At 46.6% G+C, this 18,115-nt stretch overlaps 5 protein-coding genes across 5 annotated transcripts; 2 read left to right on the top strand and 3 right to left on the bottom strand.

Moving 5' to 3' along the window:
* Positions 1-140: 140 nt before the first annotated feature.
* TGAM01_v206768 (alpha-L-arabinofuranosidase B) lies at positions 141-1,794 on the bottom strand (the record flags this gene model as incomplete). Its single annotated transcript, XM_018806855.1, has 3 exons — positions 141-976; positions 1,034-1,167; positions 1,244-1,794. 3 exons carry the CDS (start codon positions 1,792-1,794, stop codon positions 141-143), a joined length of 1,521 nt encoding a protein of 506 aa, XP_018659945.1.
* A 1,915-nt stretch (positions 1,795-3,709) lies between these two features.
* Positions 3,710-5,657, bottom strand: TGAM01_v206767 (murein transglycosylase; the record flags this gene model as incomplete). The annotated part of the gene is made up of 5 exons (XM_018806856.1): positions 3,710-3,743; positions 3,796-3,939; positions 3,991-4,970; positions 5,034-5,447; positions 5,505-5,657. 5 exons carry the CDS (start codon positions 5,655-5,657, stop codon positions 3,710-3,712), a joined length of 1,725 nt encoding a protein of 574 aa, XP_018659946.1.
* A 3,757-nt stretch (positions 5,658-9,414) lies between these two features.
* On the top strand, positions 9,415-10,271 carry TGAM01_v206766 (hypothetical protein; the record flags this gene model as incomplete). The annotated part of the gene is made up of 2 exons (XM_024549943.1): positions 9,415-9,808; positions 9,865-10,271. The coding sequence occupies 2 exons, from the start codon at positions 9,415-9,417 to the stop codon at positions 10,269-10,271; spliced, it is 801 nt and encodes a 266-aa protein (XP_024405329.1).
* Positions 10,272-10,681: 410 nt separating this feature from the next.
* On the bottom strand, positions 10,682-12,496 carry TGAM01_v206765 (hypothetical protein; the record flags this gene model as incomplete). Its single annotated transcript, XM_024549942.1, has 5 exons — positions 10,682-11,262; positions 11,320-11,626; positions 11,676-11,924; positions 11,977-12,234; positions 12,296-12,496. The coding sequence occupies 5 exons, from the start codon at positions 12,494-12,496 to the stop codon at positions 10,682-10,684; spliced, it is 1,596 nt and encodes a 531-aa protein (XP_024405328.1).
* A 3,774-nt stretch (positions 12,497-16,270) lies between these two features.
* On the top strand, positions 16,271-18,063 carry TGAM01_v206763 (hypothetical protein; the record flags this gene model as incomplete). The annotated part of the gene is made up of 5 exons (XM_018806858.1): positions 16,271-16,426; positions 16,481-16,963; positions 17,023-17,468; positions 17,526-17,734; positions 17,795-18,063. The coding sequence occupies 5 exons, from the start codon at positions 16,271-16,273 to the stop codon at positions 18,061-18,063; spliced, it is 1,563 nt and encodes a 520-aa protein (XP_018659948.1).
* Positions 18,064-18,115: the final 52 nt, after the last annotated feature.

Below are 18,115 nucleotides of genomic sequence, written 5' to 3'. Positions count from 1 at the left end.
CCATAACATGCCATTTTATCTAGAAATCGATACCTAATCATCGGAAGAACATGGTCAAGCAATACATTTGGTAGAGCCAATACACGAGTTATCTCTTCTGTACCTAGAGTGCCTTCGTCGATATGCAGTTCAGTCCCGACTTAAGCAAATCCTGAACTAATCACAAAGCTCACATCATCGTTGTATAGACCAGTAGCATCAAAGGTGTCAGGACCGCCGTTGCTTGCAATGTACAGATCATTGTTATAATGTCTGAAGTATCTCGTGGGGTAGCTCCACGATCTGATCGCGTTTCCTTGGCCATTGAGGCCGGCCTGCGGGCAGAACGTAGCGTCTTCGTTAAACTGCTTGCTACCATCGCTGGCATTCACCTGAAGACCGAAATTGTAATGCCTGATGTAACTGCCGGGGGTATCAACAGACTCAAACGAAAAGCAGGCGCTGTTTCCAAGTCCGGCGTGGACGATCCAGCTAGCCTGCTGCTTGAGAGCAGTGGCACTGGAAGACGACACAACCTGTGTATTCACAGTAGCGCCGGTATGAGCGATGTAACGAGTTGTGCAGCAAGATGTAGTGGCACGCAGGGAGATGTGGGAGCCGACAGAAAGTGCAGGGCCGCTTGTTAAAGAGGTTGTGGCGTACTTCGCGGCCACGATGTTCGCCTGCACCGAGTTTTCAGTAGCATCAGATGGATAACCAGAGGTCATGACACCTTCATAGAAGGTACCTTGAGCTCCCACGCTGTTATCGCCTCCAATTCCTAGAATGATAGCGCCTTCTTTGCTCATTGGGTTGTATCCAGAGACGCTTGGGCGCGCGCCGCTGTAGTATGTCGACAATGAGCCAGAAGCGGCGTTTCCACCACGGAGTGCCCATTGATTAGGCTGACCCTTCAAAGCTGTTGTAACAAAGCGGTACGAGATTGATGGATCTGCGGCATTGTTCTTTGGGTTGGCTCCGCTGAACAGACCGTTTTCTAATTCATGTTGTTAGTATTACACGGGCTGCTTCAGGTGTGTATAGATGAATTTACCGAGGTCAGCCATGAACCATGGTCCACTACCGCTTCCTGTACCCCACACATTGCAATCGCCGTAGTATATGGCTTCCATGTGGCCGTTGCCAGTGTCGCGAGAGCTAGTCTCCGCGTTACCATAGTCAAAGCAACTAGGTTAGAAAGTTAGCACAGCTTCATCTAAACACGCATAATTCCAGATAAATGGCAAATGATAGATAGACAAACCATCCGCCATTATAATGAGATCCATCCAATACTGCATAAAGGCCCTCCGCTGCATCACCTTTGGCAGTGCCCGAAGCAGCGTTGTTTCTATACCCTGTGCCAGGGGAGATGAACACGCCATATGCCTTTTGCCCATTCAGCGTCACTGGAGCTCCAATTGCACTGGCTAGGCTGTCGTATCCCCCAGATTCAGGTCCGTTGAAGCCACCGGGAGGTGCCTGAGTAAGATGGTTGCCCCGGCCTGACTGATCATAGATGATTGTAATAAGACAAGTTGTGCCAGCGCAGAAAGAGTCTTGGGCAGCAGCATTAGCCACCCCTCCAGCAGAAAGCGGCGCAATGTTGGTCGTGGCGTTGTCAGATCCTCTTTTCACTTGATAAAGTGATCCACTGAACGCGCTATAGAGAGCACGAGTGGTGCTGTGTGCTGCGACACAAGGAGTGCCTCCAGAAGAATAAATATCACAGGGCCCAGCGGCTACTAGAGAGCCTGTGGCCAGAAGAGCTAAGGCGAGCGCATGGGCTCGGTGAGGGGTTGTTTGAGAGACCATTATGAGTGTATGCCAGTATCAGCTTCTCTATGTAACACAACAACAGGAAGTTTGAACTAGCAATTGGCATGAAGCATTAGAAGCTGCAATGCGATGGAAAAGATTCCAACCTCGAACTTATGTTGGGTCGAATTGGGCTTTTTATACTTGGCGATCCAGTCTACCAAGTCTCTTGTTTTCTAATCCTGGGACTACATACGAAGTATAAGAAGATTCTCCTCCAATAGCTGAAGCCATAACCTATGAATGTTACCTCCCAATATGCCGGCTGTATTGAAGTAGCCTAAATGTTCATGTTAAAATACGTCGTGATGTTGCTCTTCGACTCTGCATGAACGAGAGCTTGTGATGTTTAGCTCCTCATAGGCCTTAGAGCCATTGTCTTTAACTCGCGGCGGGTATTTTTCTGGTATATTTACCCCAGATGTGGAGGTGGACTATGCGCACCAATTAGCGGCACGCAAGCAACCTTCAATGATTCGATCTGCAGAATACAGCAGCGAATCCGGGTGATATACAGTTATAATATTCTTATTATATTTGATGTCAAACTCTATCAAGTAATATTTGCCAAATAGTGGTTAACAGGCCGTAAAGTCGTCTGGCGGCAATGGCCGGTTTGGCTCTTAGAGGTCTTCTTCTCCGCCCTGCTCTTATACGGAACTAAGTAAACAAGGATTCGGCATCATGCAGACATCATTGCGTACATGTCAGTGCTCCGAAATGTATAATCCATATGCTAGTAGAGTATTTCGATCCGCACCAATGACTGAACCATATTGTGTACTATGTATTCGAATACCTTCCTTAGTCCTTTTCACATTCTTACTTAGTCCAAGCCTCGGCTGCAATTATGAGTATGTATTACTCTTTCATTCCACTCAGTATCACTGTGAATAATCCGGACGCATAAAATAGTAGATTAGAAACTGGGAAGCGAGATGATGAAGTCAGTACCGGATAAACGTTTAAGCACCTCGAGAGCAAGAATGTTGGTGTTGAGTGTGGCGGAAATCGATCTCCACGCAGGATATGGCATCGATACCTGATAAAGCTTTATAATAAACACCAACAGCATATCTCAAAAAATGCGGGTTACGAGTTGGCAATAAGGAGAAGTTAGAAAAGCGAAAAAGATATAGCTAGAGAGATATACGTATTGTAAAGGGTGGCGGGAGTTCAAAGCAAGGATTCATTAAGGCTACTGGGTGTTTCTGAAATCGTTAGGGTTTAGCAGCTCATGGATATAGCTTGATCTTAATGAGTTCCTAAACTAGCATAGCGACATCATAAAAAGATGGACGAGGTCAATATGAATATGAATCAGCGCCAAGTTGGAAGGATTATATAGTGAGTTCAGAAAGAAATAAGATGTCATCCAATATTTCACGTGTATGGACTACAAATGGCCAATATTACAACTTCCTTCGCCAAATAGCTGAACCACGATATTGAAACAACTCAATAAACAAGAACCACCGCCCTATCTTTACTAGCTTTCCATTAACGTTATTACAACGGTTCAGGAACTTAGAATACTGCTGCTGCTGCTGCTGCTACTTTAAAGTGTAGGTATATAGCAATTAAGTGATTCTATATGTGGACTTGTTGCTGTGTCGAACAATGGCTAGAGTGCTGGCTAACAAAATTAGAGGGGATAACTCTTCCCTTTAGTATATTAGCCCCAAAATGGAATCAGTAAGACTCTTGAAGAGGCATTCAAAATCTGATATCATTACTATAATGCCAGATAGTGGCAGCGAAAAGTGGGATAATAGAAAAGGCACACATCAATCATAACGCATGGGCTAATTATCTTACTTTCCATGAATAAATGGACTTTAGCAATTAATTATTTACAGCTTCCTATATACATGCCATCCTAGCAATGGCTACAATATTGCCGACTCAGATTTTAACAGAACTGGCAAGCTCCCTCGGGGCAGTAACTATAAAGACAGTTAGCATATTGTTCATCATGATAGACTGGTAAATACGGACCCGTGGTTGCAGGTAAAGCTGCAAAGGCCGGCGTAGGATGAGGGTAAGCCAGCGGCAGGGCAGCCGTTGCGGCCATTAGTCGCTGGTGGCGTTGAGGGGCCAGTGCCGGTGCAGACACAAGGGCCGGGCGGGCAGTATCCGAACCTAGTATTGTGAGTTCTAAATGACCAGAATCAGCTGAAGAGTATTTCTTACGAGCAAGCAAATTGGCAAAGGCCAGTGAAGTTTCCGGACTCGCCGTCAGCCACAGTTCCGGCATTGCAGTTGGTAGGCGTGGGAGAGCTACCGCCACCTCCGTTGCCGACTGTGCTTGTGGGCGGGTTAGTTCCCAGAGAAGGTGTAGGCTGGCAAGTGGTAACCTTCAGGCCAACAGTGTATTGGGAGAGACCATGAGGAGGGAGAGGGTCAGAGGCACCAGCAGGGAGAGTGCCGACGTAAGCATTGAAGTTGTAGAGACCACAAGCGCAAGTGTTAGTGATGTCCATCAGTGAGGTTCCAGACAACACATTGGCGCCGTTACGGGTCAGAGTGAAAATCTGTTGACCAGCGGCAGCGTTCACAGTGAAGATGTTGGCGCCGGCACCGGCATTGAAAGTCTGAGAGTTGCTGCCAGACTTGATGGTGATGGAACCGGCAGACTTGAGCAGGGTAACAACGTAGACGGTATCACTCAAAGTCTGGTAACCATCGGGACGGCCCAGAGAATCGGTAGAGTCGCAGTTGAGGCTGTTCAGGTTTCGGCGGTACCAGTAGATGACCTGATCCTGGGTGATGTAGTTGGCAACGTTGGTATCACCGTTCTTGTAAGCGGCGATGAAAGGCTTGGAGAGATCCAGCCAGCCGTCGTGAGGCATATCGTTCGCCCAATGACTGCTGCCATCATCCGAATGCTCTGAGCTAAGAGGTCCAACGTAGTGAGACTCGCCGTAATCGTTCCAGGTGACAATCTCGACCATGGGGAAGCCCTCCTGAAGGACCTCGTTCCAGCGAGTGAAGATGAGATCACCAGAGGGGAAGACCCAGTTCTTGCTTGAGAAGTGGGTGTTGAACCAGGGAGCGACAGGAGCGAGGTAAGTCTTTCCGTTAAGCCAGCTCTCATAAGCAGCATCGTTTTGAGCAACAGTGATGTTGACGCCGTTGGAAGGAGCTCGGTTGTTGCCATTGCTGTCCCAAGCCTATTGGAAATTTAGCACCATTTCTACTTAGACGCGGGAAACAATGAAGGTGATAATACTCACTCCCCAGCTCAAAGCGCCGTCAATAGCAGAAGCATCGTTGCTTGGGTTGAAGTTGGGAACAAAGTAGACGTTGGAGCCGGCACCGGAGCGGATAGCATTGACATCGACACCGCCGCCAATGAAGGACGAGGCAAAGGGTCGGCCATTGACCTGGAGCTGGGCGGACTTGCCAGCGTATTGAGCAATCTTCTGGCCTACACCGGTGCCGTTGCTGGTCTGCCAGTAGCTGAAGTCGAAGGAGATGAAGACCTTCATGCCATTGTTGGCAGCAGACTGATAAGCAAAGCCGAGCTGAGTATCAGTGTAATCATCAAGGCCAATGTTCAAGGCAAAGGCGTCGATGCCATAGGCCTTGGCACGCTGCATATCAGCATCATAGTCGCTGGCGCTGGTACGCTGTCCAACGATGCCGATCTATGGAGAGCGTTAGTTTACTCGTATACCACATAGTATTTTTTACAATAGACCAACCATGAAATGGGCAAAGACCAGGCGGTTGCCAGAAGCAGCACGCTCCTCGAGAGATCGGACCTCGATCTCAGCGTTGACCAGGGAGGACAAGGCTGCGGCGACGGCGAAGGCGGTCAGGCCAGCGCGGCGAAAAGCTCCTGCAATCGACTTCATCGTGAATGGGCCAAATATGTGACTGCGAGAAAGCCGCTTGGCGTGATCAAGTCTCTTTCTTCTTCCTGGGCTTCATCCTGCCCTTATATATCTGCTGCTATATCCGACATCCGACGAGGGTGAGATTCCCATCTTCTCAGAATAGCTTCTATGCCTATGGATAGTAAACTTGGCGAATAGGCGGCCGAAAGGGGCAGGAGTTTGTGGGAATATCGTGCAGCCCCCTATCGTTTTAGGAAGCTGGAATATGCCACTAGGTCGGTCCGAAGGAGATTTGCGGGCTGAGTTTGCTGGGACACAGTCATCCTGCTGGTAGCGGCCTAGTGTACGGAGTAAATTAATGGCGGCCTGTTAGGCCCGCTGTAACCTGACCCAAGGGCCTAAAACTACTACCTTCAAGTACATGAGGATTCAAAGCCGATGCCGAAGAGCTGGTTATTAAACGCGGGATCGGCGGAGCCTTGCAGGGGTTTCATCTAAGAGTTGATTACTCGTATGCTATATGATTGCAGGAGCTGTTCCTTGCAATTTGCCGCCATTTGTTTCTTCCGTTTTGAAACAATGACATTATCTCCATATCTTGGAGTTCTGAAGCCCAAAATTTTCAGCTCGCTGTTATTCTTGATATCATCAATACTTACCATATCTAGACACTTTCACTACTGCTAAGCACGTGCAATCGACTGCACATGTTCCCACCTAGACCGGCAGTTCAAATCTCGGCAGCTCTTTCCATAGCATCACATCTCCGGGTCCCCACAAATTGTTCCTGCTGCCGTGCAAAGGATTTTTGTATACTGATGCCAGCGCAGCTAGCTAACCTATTTTTGAACAGTCTCATTCAATAAGAATTTAGCAATACAACTCAATGAACACTGCGAGGACCTAGAACGAGCCAGCGACTGCCCAAAAGCAACCCGTGATACTCTCGATGGTGTAGACTAAACTTAATGTATTACTCGGCATTCATGTTGCCTTTCAGCTACGTGCTTTAAGCCAGTGTCAGGTCTTTTCTAATAGAGACGTCAAACAGCTTCAACCAACAATCAGATTTGAGCGTGTAGGCTATTAAACAATGCCATGGCTAGGTATTCCCTAGAAACAAGGGCACAGGTAAGTGGCTAATGCGGGAACAGCCATGGCTGACCATAAAAGGAAGAACAATTCGGTCGTACGATTCGTATACAATCCTACAGGTCTTGGAATTTTTTTTTGTAGTAATATCAGGCATAATAATACGTCCGAAAGCAGTTAGAGCTTCGCAAGATCGAACCAACACTCCGGACGATTTATATGCATTTGCCAAGATGCGCGCGCTCGCTCCGCTTTTGGGCTCAGAAGGTAAATTTGCGGGCAGTGAATGTGAGTCAAGATGGAAGGCTGTGGCTTTGCAAAAGCTACATCTTTGAGTTCATCGGGCTTCAAGCCATCGTAGAGACTTTATCAATTAGACCAACTGAGTTTTTAACACATTTCCCTTCCAGAAATGTGTCTCATGAGATGAGAAACAAAGGGTTAATAGAGCCACGCTATGGATCATTGAATACGAATAGGATTTGCAACGCCAAGTTTTGCCATACCCCTGCTCCAGGCAGAAGTCAAAGCAGGATCACAGATGCATACCGCTTGATTGCCAATGTATTAACGAGGCCAGAGTCGGAAGGATTACGGAATCGGATCGGGAATGTCGGGGGAAAAGCATACGTAAAGATCCTTAAAGACGTCTTGTCCCATTCAAGACTCCTGCATTAAAGGTTGCTGCTGCCAATAGGTCTTACTGCCTGCCAGGTGGCAGTATTACTATTACTATTTCCGCTACTTATTGCAATGTATGTACCTAGCTGTCTATTGGTAGACCCACTCCAATAGCCTGTTGTCTTGATTACTTCTATAATCGGGGGCGATTTTGCGCGATTGGTGGAATACGAAGCCGGACATGATGCCAAGTCGCAACACCAGCTAGCAGCATCGTGTACTCCGAATGGGGGAACATTCGCACGGGAGCGTGAAAAGATAACTTTAAAACAATAGCATAATCTCTCGTCTTATTCACTTTTGCTAACGGCTCTCGCAGACAGCGTATACAGTGAGCGCAATATACACGCGCTGGCATAATCAACACAAATACTTTGATGAGTGTCTCAATGCTGGATGCATAGGTGATGGGGTCATCTCTCATAACCATATTGAACAGCTGACGCCGATATAAGTAATCAATATTGATGCTTACATGGGCACTATATCGGGGAATCGATGCGTCGAAACATAATACGGAACATCTTTTTCTCTGGAATCTTTCTCACTCCACCAATGCGTCTTAGCACTATTCAGCTGATTTGGCAGCTTCCTCTGGCAGACTAGCTCAAGGTTGCAATGCTCTCGAAAAAATCCCGACCATCAATACATGGCATGCCAGTACGCTAAGCCGCACGGGATTTTATAGATTGGATTATGCATATTCTGCAGGTACCAAAGAGCGTGCCAAGCATTACCTGATCTAAAAGCGCTAGAGCTGGTGATCTACAGGGCTCCAGGCTCTCTTGAATACAATAACTCTCAGATTCGAGGTTCCGATTTACTCAGTACGATGACGAAAGCCGATCTCAAATGCCTTCTAATACCTATTATAGTGCCTATGATGCCTTCTCCGGAATGCCAGCTGGAGTAGCCCAAGAGCCATAAATTCAATCACTTTCGAAATAAATATTGTGAGAGAATGCTTCAAGGAAGTCGTAGTTGCTATTGGTCACAAAGCAAGCTGATGACGCTGCTTGCTTAACACTCTCGGATAAATAAAATAGCCGCATTCTGTAAGGCGATACGGTAGGCTGGTGTTATCGTCCCGTTAAAATTGCAGTTACTTTAGCACTAAGCTAAGATGAAGAGCTGCTGTATTCACTAGCTATATTTTCGGCAGATGTTGGCGCAAAATACCTGAACATATTGTGCTGTGTACGAATCTGGATAGGTCAAGGTATATAGTCTGAGCACGAATGAGAAACATCTGTGAAGGCAGGAGAAGGTAAGGCGAAAAGTAACTTGCTCAACGATCCGAAACCCACCTTTAGTACACAAGGTGCGCTTGGTTGCTATAACTGAAACCTCATAAACCTCATTGACTCATCTTCATAATACAGCGCTAAATTACACCCCAGCATTATAAGGCATACCTATAACAGCACTGGATCGAATAACCATGTGTATCAGAGTAAAAGAACAGACTCTCAATGCTTTTAACAACCATCAGAGTCCCTTTTACATCTCTGTTTTCTTTTTCTTTCTTTCCTTGACAACTAATCTTTCGATACAGGAAAATGCCAGGTAGGCTTAGTAAGCGCATCCTAAAACAGAAGAATTGGCTAGCGGTTTTTTTCTTCACCTAGAGACAACTGGACCTCACGACCGCCCATAAAATCATAATAATCTCCGCTGTAATTATATCGTAAAGCTTTTTATACGCAGGATTTAGTAGAATCCTTTCGCTTACCTACCAACAGCTTTTATTCCTCTTTCTTTTGGCGCAAAGTATGTCCGAGTTTCTCCGCAGCCCGTACAGCTGCTTCATCGCTAGGCGACAAGTGACAGAATGGCGGAAGATCTCGGAGAGTGATAACTTGTACCCTTCTCTCTTTAAACTCCTTGTTCCCTCCTACCAGCCAGCCTTTCAAAGTACCTGACACTCAGCTTTCAGCCTTCGCAACTTATAATTTACTATAAAGCCTTTTTCTGTTTTTCTTTTTCTTCTTTTGCTGTCGAGATGTTCGCGCCAGTGCTACGACTCACAAAAGCACTCAAGCCACAAACTGTTGCATTAAGTGCGACACTTGTGTTTGCGGGTATAGCTGGCGGCGCATACAGTTTTAGAATATACAATCGATTTATCCGAGAATACCAGACACATGTTCGACAAGAGATAGGTGTGACTGACTCACTCAACGACTCAAACATAGTCCGCACCCTAATCAACCCTCACAACCATGTTGCCTTAGGAGACTCTTGCTCAATCGTTTTGACAACGCACTCAGAGCAAGAGGCACCATCAGACGAGGCTATCTTATCTGCGCTTGTGAAAGGCTTTTTCTCAGGTCCAGTTTTCATGCCAGAAAGAATTGCACTTCGACTATTAGGACTTCGATTCGTTAAATTTGAAGGTGAGTTTGTTACACCCAATAATATAACTTGCAGTGCTAATAAAGGTAATGAATAGGCTTGGCACCGACGACACAGCTCATCTGGAATACTTCACAGCTATCCAGTAATCAGCTTCCCGCAAAAACAGCAATTTTATGGGGATCTTTCCAAGTCGCCAATATTGAGCTATCGAGCTTTAAAGATGGAGATAATAAAAGTATAGTTGACATTGTTTTTGGTAATAATCGGGGGCAATTCGCTGGTTGCCATCGATTTTCCATCAAGCGTGTGGAGGAAAATCCTCATGCTCATAAACAGCCTGCACAGCTTCATATACAGTTGGAGAGCATTGTCTGCAATCCAACCGTTAATAAGCCGATTGCGATTAGTTTCCTTGAAGGGTTTCACAACAAATACTCCAACATGCTTTTTGGGGATTCTGTCGCGGAGGCAAAGGACCGGCTAAGCCTTAGCAATGCGTAATAGATATGCGGAAGAAGTGAACTTTTTTTCATGAGAAAAATATTCATAATTTGTAATATTAATATGTACATTAGACACACTCCATTTGATACCTTAGTTACTGACAACAGCCATTTCCATTTCATATAGATTTTTCAGAGACTTGGGTTATCACAGACCGTGAGAATGCAAAGAGAGTGGCTGCTTGGCTTGCTTTCTCAGTCAGTCTAACTAGTAATTACATCACAGCAAACACAGTGTTTCGAAACATTGCCAGTTCGAAGTCTGCTCAACTGTAACTGTCTTAATGTTCCAAAAAAGGGACTATAATTAACTTCTATTCCATCAAGGGTTCAAATGTTAAGTATCTCTATAATTATCATGTTGCGAACTATGCGCTCTGTATAATCCTTCCATTTGACTCTTTTGTATCAATGGTTCTCCATCACGTCGATGACAGTTGACTTGAACTTCCGAGCAGGAAGGCGACGGTTGAATAAAATGTCAGTTTCGCGGTAGGTACGATGCTTCAGCTCAGGGAGGAAGAAGTAGGCCGAGAACCAGCACACGACAGCAGTGCCTCCCCAGACGTAACCACATTTGCCCGCAAGATTCCACCCCGTGGGGTTCAAGAGCTGTGAAGCCAGGTAAATCATGGGAATTTCGGCAACATAGTATGCAGCACGACCGACGCCAGTGCTCAGAGCGCGAAGTCGGACCGAGGATGTTTCAGCAATAATCGTATAGGAGATTGGTCCCAGGCTACCGGCGAAGACGAAAGAGATGATGATACCGAGACAGGCTTGGGCGTAGTTGGTCGAGTTGGTCTGCGGAATGGAGGCGCAAATACCAAGAATGAATAGCAGAGTGATGTTTGTGGCGGTTCCCCAAAGGTAGATGGTTCGTCGGCCAAACCAGGCAGTTAAAAACCAAGAACAAGCGTTGGCAACAAATTGAAGACAAGAGTTGATCAGGTTAAGCTGGAAAGCACGATCGGATCCGATACCAGCTTCTAATTCGGGGTCAGCTATCTAGATTAGGAGATATTTGCTGGAATGTGTGTACTCACGCTCGAAAAAGAAAGTTGCCTGGTTGGCAATCAAGTTACCGGCAAAGTTCTGAGATGCGTAGATTAAGCAGGTAATAATAGTTCGTCGCAAGTCAGTACCCTTGAAAAGATCAAGAAGCGAGGGAGCACCGCCCATTTGTTTCTCGATCTCAACGGTACGCTCCATCATGGCAAGTGTATTTGCTGAACTCCGTCCGGATTTACCACCAAGGCGCTCAATAGAACGGAGGGCCTCTTCCTTACGGCCGCGGCGAATGAGCCACCATGGAGACTCGGGAGCAATGAAGATGAGAACCAAAAGAGGAGTCTAATTGTGTCAGTAATTGCTACCGCTGAATTTGAAACTCGAGACTCACGGGGAAGATCCACTGAAGTGCAAGAGGCACTCGCCAAGCCCACTGGTCATCACGTTTATTATAGCTAAGTGTCGCAGCCGCAACGATGATTGAGCCGATGGACCACGCCATTTGGAGAGTAGCTGTGCAGGCGCCTCGCAGGGGGAGGGGGACAATCTCGCTGGCGTATGCAGGGGCGTTCGCAATGAAGAATCCCCAAGGAACACCTTCCAAGGCTTGTCCGACAACAAGGAGTTCAAGTGAGTCGGCCTATGAGATTCCAATTAGTCATCGAAATCAGCAAGCGAACAACTCCCCTTACAAAGAAAGATATGAAAATCGTGGCGTTCATAAGAATCAGCCCCAAGATAGTAGTCCAGCGGTATCCGATTCGGTTGGTGATAGGACCGGCCAGGAAGACACCGACGAAGGCACCGCATTGACCTGATTGGAAGAGAGCGCTCTGCCATTTGGTTGGAATCGTCCATCCGGAACCCTCCACGAAAACGCCGAAGTGTTTTTGGAAGGCCGCTTGTGCCACAAAGTTGCCGTTTAGGAACATGTCGAAGGATTCCATGACCTAGCGAATATCAGTTGCCATGTTACGCAGACAATGGATCGAGCATGAAGAACAAACTTACAATAGTAAAGCACATGGTGAAAGCCCATAGACATGCCCAAGGATGTGTCTTTACCGCCTCCCAGACACCCATATCATGCTCTTGGTTTTCACCATCGATGGCATCACTTATCAGATCCTTGTTTCCAAGGACCTCTGCCTCCGGGACATCGATATGGGCTGCATCAAGGTGCAGATCATCCTGTTTCTCGCCTGACGACATTTTGTCCGGAGTACTCGCTGTCTCTCCTAATCAATGCAATGTCCCCTTGAAAACAGAACAGCTTTCAAACAGCATGAGGAAAAGGACAAGCATGGGGTTTATATATATTTCGATATCCATGATCCTCGGCCTTATTCAACTCATGGTCTCTTATAATACGCGCTTCATCTTTCGATGTTATGCGCGATGTTGCTTAGTACCAAGGTCCATATACAGGTCCCCCTGTACGAGTCCGTGGATGTGATAGGTGCGCATCTGAAGCAGCCAATAAATGTCCGCGCCTCTGCTTACTAGGGCAAGCGTTGCCTCGCTGAGGGCCACTGCCTCGCCGTCTCAGATTGGACCGCTTCTCTCGCTGAGGATCCCTATCCTTGCCTGTTCGGGCAACGGCCAATAACTGGCTCTAGCCAACAGAAATATCCCCATATTCTCCGTATAGATTCGGGGAGAATCTAACTGATCCAAGTCAAGTGCGGGGAAACTAGACTCTTTGCGAGTCTGGAGAAACTCGACTACCCCAACGCTAATACCTCAGGGCCTATGGCGAATGCTTTGTTGTACTCTGGGGTAGTTGTAGCTGCCTAACGAACCAAGAAATTAACTCAAGATCCAGAAATAAAGTTGGAATTGACATGTGGTTTTCGTCATGCTCCGATGTACCGAGACTAAAAGTTCGGAGCTATCTTAGCTAAGTGCATTACACAAGCTCTGTCTGTTCCTCCGCCAGTTTGGCCGAGAGCAGCGTCAAGTGATGGCAATACGCCACGAATACGCCACGCACAACTCCCCTGTTTACTACAAGGCGTGGCTTGATGCCAGAGAAAACGTTACACCTCTTCACTCCGATCGAATGATTCTTCCTGTATAATGGTATCCCCAATTCCTTCACATGCTCGTGATAGCAAATTGCAAGGCAAACAACAATACTCCGCATATGCGGAGTAAATATGGGCTCATGAGAGACAGTGGGGGTGGGGTGTGGGGGAGGGTCGATTCATGTGTCCTCCAGCTGCCAGCTCAGCTCAGATGAATGCAACGTGTTGATGGAAGGAGAGCACGTTTATTTGGGAGCAGTGATCTTCAAAACTGCAGTCTAATTGGGTGTAAATCTAGATTAACAATACAAAATCTTGACTAGCGCACCATCCAGTCCCAGCTCAAAGCAGCGCCTAGATTGGTTCTTCGACGAAGCGTCAAACTTCCAGAACTGTATTTTCAGCTTGTGAACTCAGGGCCTCAGTATTGCGCATGTCTTAATCTAGAGCAGCTGTGCTAAGGTTAATTACGTTAATTCAGTCTTCGTATATCCGGTACCCGTAAACAACGCGAAGCGGTGTGCTAACGCATTAACAGCCTGTGTTACATCGGCATCATTGTCATAATAGTGGTCTATCCAGCCCATAAGTAATCCCATTCATGATTCCTCGCCAAGATATATTCAGAGTGCTCACCTTTTTTTGTCCATTTAGTCCTGAATTGAAGCCCCAATAACCTGGGTAGTGTAAATGCGCTTTCTGTCGCACCGGCGCACCGGCGCACCTCTTCCGGCCTGTAGATCGCTCGTCTATCTGCACTAGAAGCTCATTAGCAGCGGCAAAGACTCGTCTATTGACTTTGCCGATGAGTATCTTGCAAGTGATGTTCCATAAAGATCATGCAACTAGGATACAATTTAAACATAGCTTTTACCGTCTTTTGTTTCCGGGCTCCATAAAGATCATTGCATAATGAAGAACTAAATTAGCACCGTCAAAATGACAGCTTTTGGGGGAATTTCAGTTAAGCTTCCTGGAACAAGTGACGCAAAGAAAGAATTTATTTGCGTCGTGAGTAGAAGAGATTGATGAAGGGATACGTTTAAATGCTACGTGGTTGGTTGGCACAATAATCAGCTTTTTTTCTTTCACCAAGAGTCCCTTCTCAAAATCGAATCATTTTCCGGCATGTTGAATATAGTCTAAACATGTTAGAAGGATCAAAAAGAACAAAAGAGAAACAAATTTGCGCCTGGTAATCGCTACGTCAAGTACCTAACAAGAATATACAGCGCTCGAGCTGTGAGGAACACAATATAGCTCGATGACTGTTGTGCTACACGCGATCATTACAGGATCGTCGTCAGAAACAGACGAGATGACTGCCTCTGCAGTGATAACGCGTATTTAGAGATATAAAATTGGTTGGGTCAAATCTGCTGAGATAAACGAGGCGTTTCCAGGGTAAGTGTTCAAGGTCTGGCGAACGGCCGCACGTACAAGCAGACAGGCTGCAAAAATGTTTTTCGTGTTATAATAATGATTTATCATAGACGTAGTTGATGGAATTCTGTGTCGAAAGTTTCTTTACTTCTTCGTAAGCTGTAGGCAAGTTCTATAATGGAAGTGGCTGCATGTGACTCATTACTATCATGGCCATCAATACAGGGGAAGATCTGAGCAGTTGCGTTTATATAGAAACATAAGAGAATAAAAATAAGAGAATAAAAAAAATGGAAAAAAGGAAAAGAAAAGGGAAAACGATCTTTTGACTGACTTGGCAAATTGGTAAATGCGCTAGACTATCATGGCAAACTACCCTCGGCTCATATTCCGCTCCTACCTCCGTAACAATAAGCTGACAATCCGGCCGTTAATTTACCGAAGCCCAGCTCGCCGCTCAAGTTGCCGTCGCTAGTTGTTTTGGGAGTAAATTGATCCATGGCTACATAGTTACGAATCAAGACTGCAGCAAAGAGGAGATATCTCACGGCTATCGCTATAGGATGGTGAACTTTTCTGCTAGCTTACGGGATTTGCGCGCTGCCCTACCGAAGCTTCCTTTGAAGGAATTCAGCAGCCAATGGATGAGATATCGTCGGAGGAGCTACTTCATTGACATTTGCCAAGGAGGACCAGCCTGTCTACGAGAAGCCATGGCGCACTCTGAGGCAAAGGTACAAGGTGCGTCATGGATGATGGTGGTCACTTTGAAAGGAATTTAGAATTTTAGCTAGCATTGAAGTCATGCAAACAACTGGCGATGAAGGGGAACAGCACGCAAAGGTTATCTTATGCAACTTGAATCGGAAGGAGCATTATTATTCCTTTTGCCAATTGATCTGCTTTCAAGCTCAGTGATCGCAGGGAGACGGAATAAAGGTGTGTTTGCGACTTGGAAGGCATCTTTGAAGATCGTTGAGGCTTCGCGCATTGACTTTGCAAAAGTGCCAATGTCATCGCTGAATGGAGCCCTCGAAAAGCGCGCGATGAATTCATAAGAGCAAGGTATGTGATCCTTCGACCGCAGCTATTCTCTAGACCTCGGAACCTCGGACCAATTGCACTATGTATAGATGCACGGCACAGAACAAGATGCGCTGTTTGATCAGATTTTGCACCGATTAAGTCGATAGTAGCGCGAAATCCTAACTAATTCAGCCGAGGATCTCGAGAACTTGCTGTGAGATAGGCGATGGAGCCGTAGCACGGCGATTACTGCCCGATTCAACGGGCACGCAGCTGGGATATCCATGCACTAAGGCAGGTTTCAATGCAAGGGCTCTATAACAGACCAAATGTCCCTGTAGCTTCGACCGTCTTCAGGCACTGCTCCGTAGACTTATGCAAGGCAAGGAGCAATTGTATCACCGGCCAACACCTAACGACGTCTGTACCACAAGTGGTGGCCGCTTGTCAACCGAAACTATTGTGAGTGAACAACCCTCTTCTCAATTTGCAACCGTCTTTCTACATCCAACTTTCAACTTTTCAAGACTGCCTCGCCCGGTCTTGTGGGATGCGCCTCTTCAATCTCGTCTTTCCGCTGCTCCTGCAGTCGGGAACTGTTAATGCTTACACCTTGAAGGAGGTTGAGGCCCTGATATCCGCATACCAAGCCCATAATACCGCCTACGCTGCAGCATCCAATCCCCCATCGGGTTGCCAGCTAGCAGTAAGCTTCCCTAGCCCAAAATGCAAATCTTGATCATGTTAACACAGATCTTAGTGCGGCTTCCTAGCCTTCTCTTTACCGTCGCAGCTCTCATATCCCAACAGCTCAACGTATGAATTCGAGGAATCGCGATACTGGGCGCAGCAACAAGCTCTGACTAGACCGACTTGTCGATTCTCTCCCGCATCGCCAGAAGAAGTATCCTTGGCCGTTTTAACCTTCCGTGCTACACAGTGCAAGTTTGCCGTTAAAAGTGGTGGCCATGCTGCTTTTGCCGGCGCCTCGAATATTGACAATGGCGTGACAATCGATCTTATCAATTTGAATCAAATCACGCTCTCGTCTGATAAGGCGCAGGCCTCCATTGGCCCAGGAAACGTCTGGTATGATGTTTACAATTATCTGCAGCCCCACAACGTAACTGTGATTGGCGGGAGGGTATCTGCCATTGGCGTGGGAGGTCTGACTTTGGGAGGTGGAATGTCGTTCTTCTCTAGCCAGCATGGATGGGCATGTGACAATGTCAATTCTTATGAGGTGCCTCCTACTCTCTTATGTGTTTGAACAGAATTGGAATACTGACACTTCATGAATAGGTCGTGCTTGCAGATGGCTCAATCCGCCAAGTCAGCTACTCGTCCCCATATTCTGATTTGTACTGGGCGCTTCGCGGAGGAGGCAACAACTTTGGCATCGTAACAAGATTCGATCTCGCGGCCTACCCCCAAGGCGATCTCTGGGCGGGCTCAGATACTTTTCTGTACACAAATGAGACGGCGGCTGCTATCAACGACGCCTTCTATTATCTTGGCATCAACGCTCCCTCGGATCCGTATGCTCAAGTTATCATTGCATACGCTTATGCGCAGTCGGAAGATCTCTTCGTCATCGCTTCCGATCTACAATATGCCAAACCAGTCGTCAATCCTCCAATTTTGCAAAATTTCACCGCAGTTCCTGGTGCTATCGCAAGCACACTGCGCATCACAGACCTCTCAAATCTAACGGTGGAGTTCAATAACTCCAACCCAGGGGGTTTCCGGTATGTTTTCGCTGTCTAGAGACGGCTTGCTCGCTGAAACTGACCTGGTTCATACAGACAAACGTACTGGACCTTTACAGTTCAGAACAATGCCGCTTTGATGGCTGACATGGTCGCTATCTACATGGACGAAATCGAGCCTATCAAAAATGTCACAGGGATTGGACCTTCCATTATCTTTCAGCTCATCACTACTGATATGACTGATCACTTTTCTAAGAACGGCGGCAATGCACTTGGGCTTGCTGGCCAAGGCCCTCTGAACCGTGCGTGACGTTTTCTTTTCTACATTTTCTACATTCTCCCTTTACTAACTTTGGCAATAGTGATCAATGTTGACATATCTTGGTCCGATGCGTCGGATGATGAGAGAGTCCTCGCGGCTGCGCAAAACATTGTCGACCGCTCTGTCGCTGTTGCACGTACCAAAGCCCTCGATCATCCATACCTTTACCAAAACTACGCTTCTTACCAGCAAGATGTCTTTGCTGGATATGGAGCAGATAACCTCGCAAAACTAAGATCAATAAGTACTAAATACGACCCACAGCGAGTGTGGCAGAAGTTGCAGCCAGGGTACTTTAAGCTAGGATAGGATATATTGACAATGTTTAACTTGTATGTACCTGTATAATACAAACCATGTC

Source organism: Trichoderma gamsii (genome assembly GCF_001481775.2).
Source record: "Trichoderma gamsii strain T6085 chromosome Unknown Scaffold_23.2, whole genome shotgun sequence".
In the NCBI taxonomy this organism is placed as follows: domain Eukaryota; kingdom Fungi; phylum Ascomycota; class Sordariomycetes; order Hypocreales; family Hypocreaceae; genus Trichoderma; species Trichoderma gamsii.
Note: the sequence above shows the minus strand (reverse complement) of the source record. Positions and strands in the feature narration are given on the sequence as shown.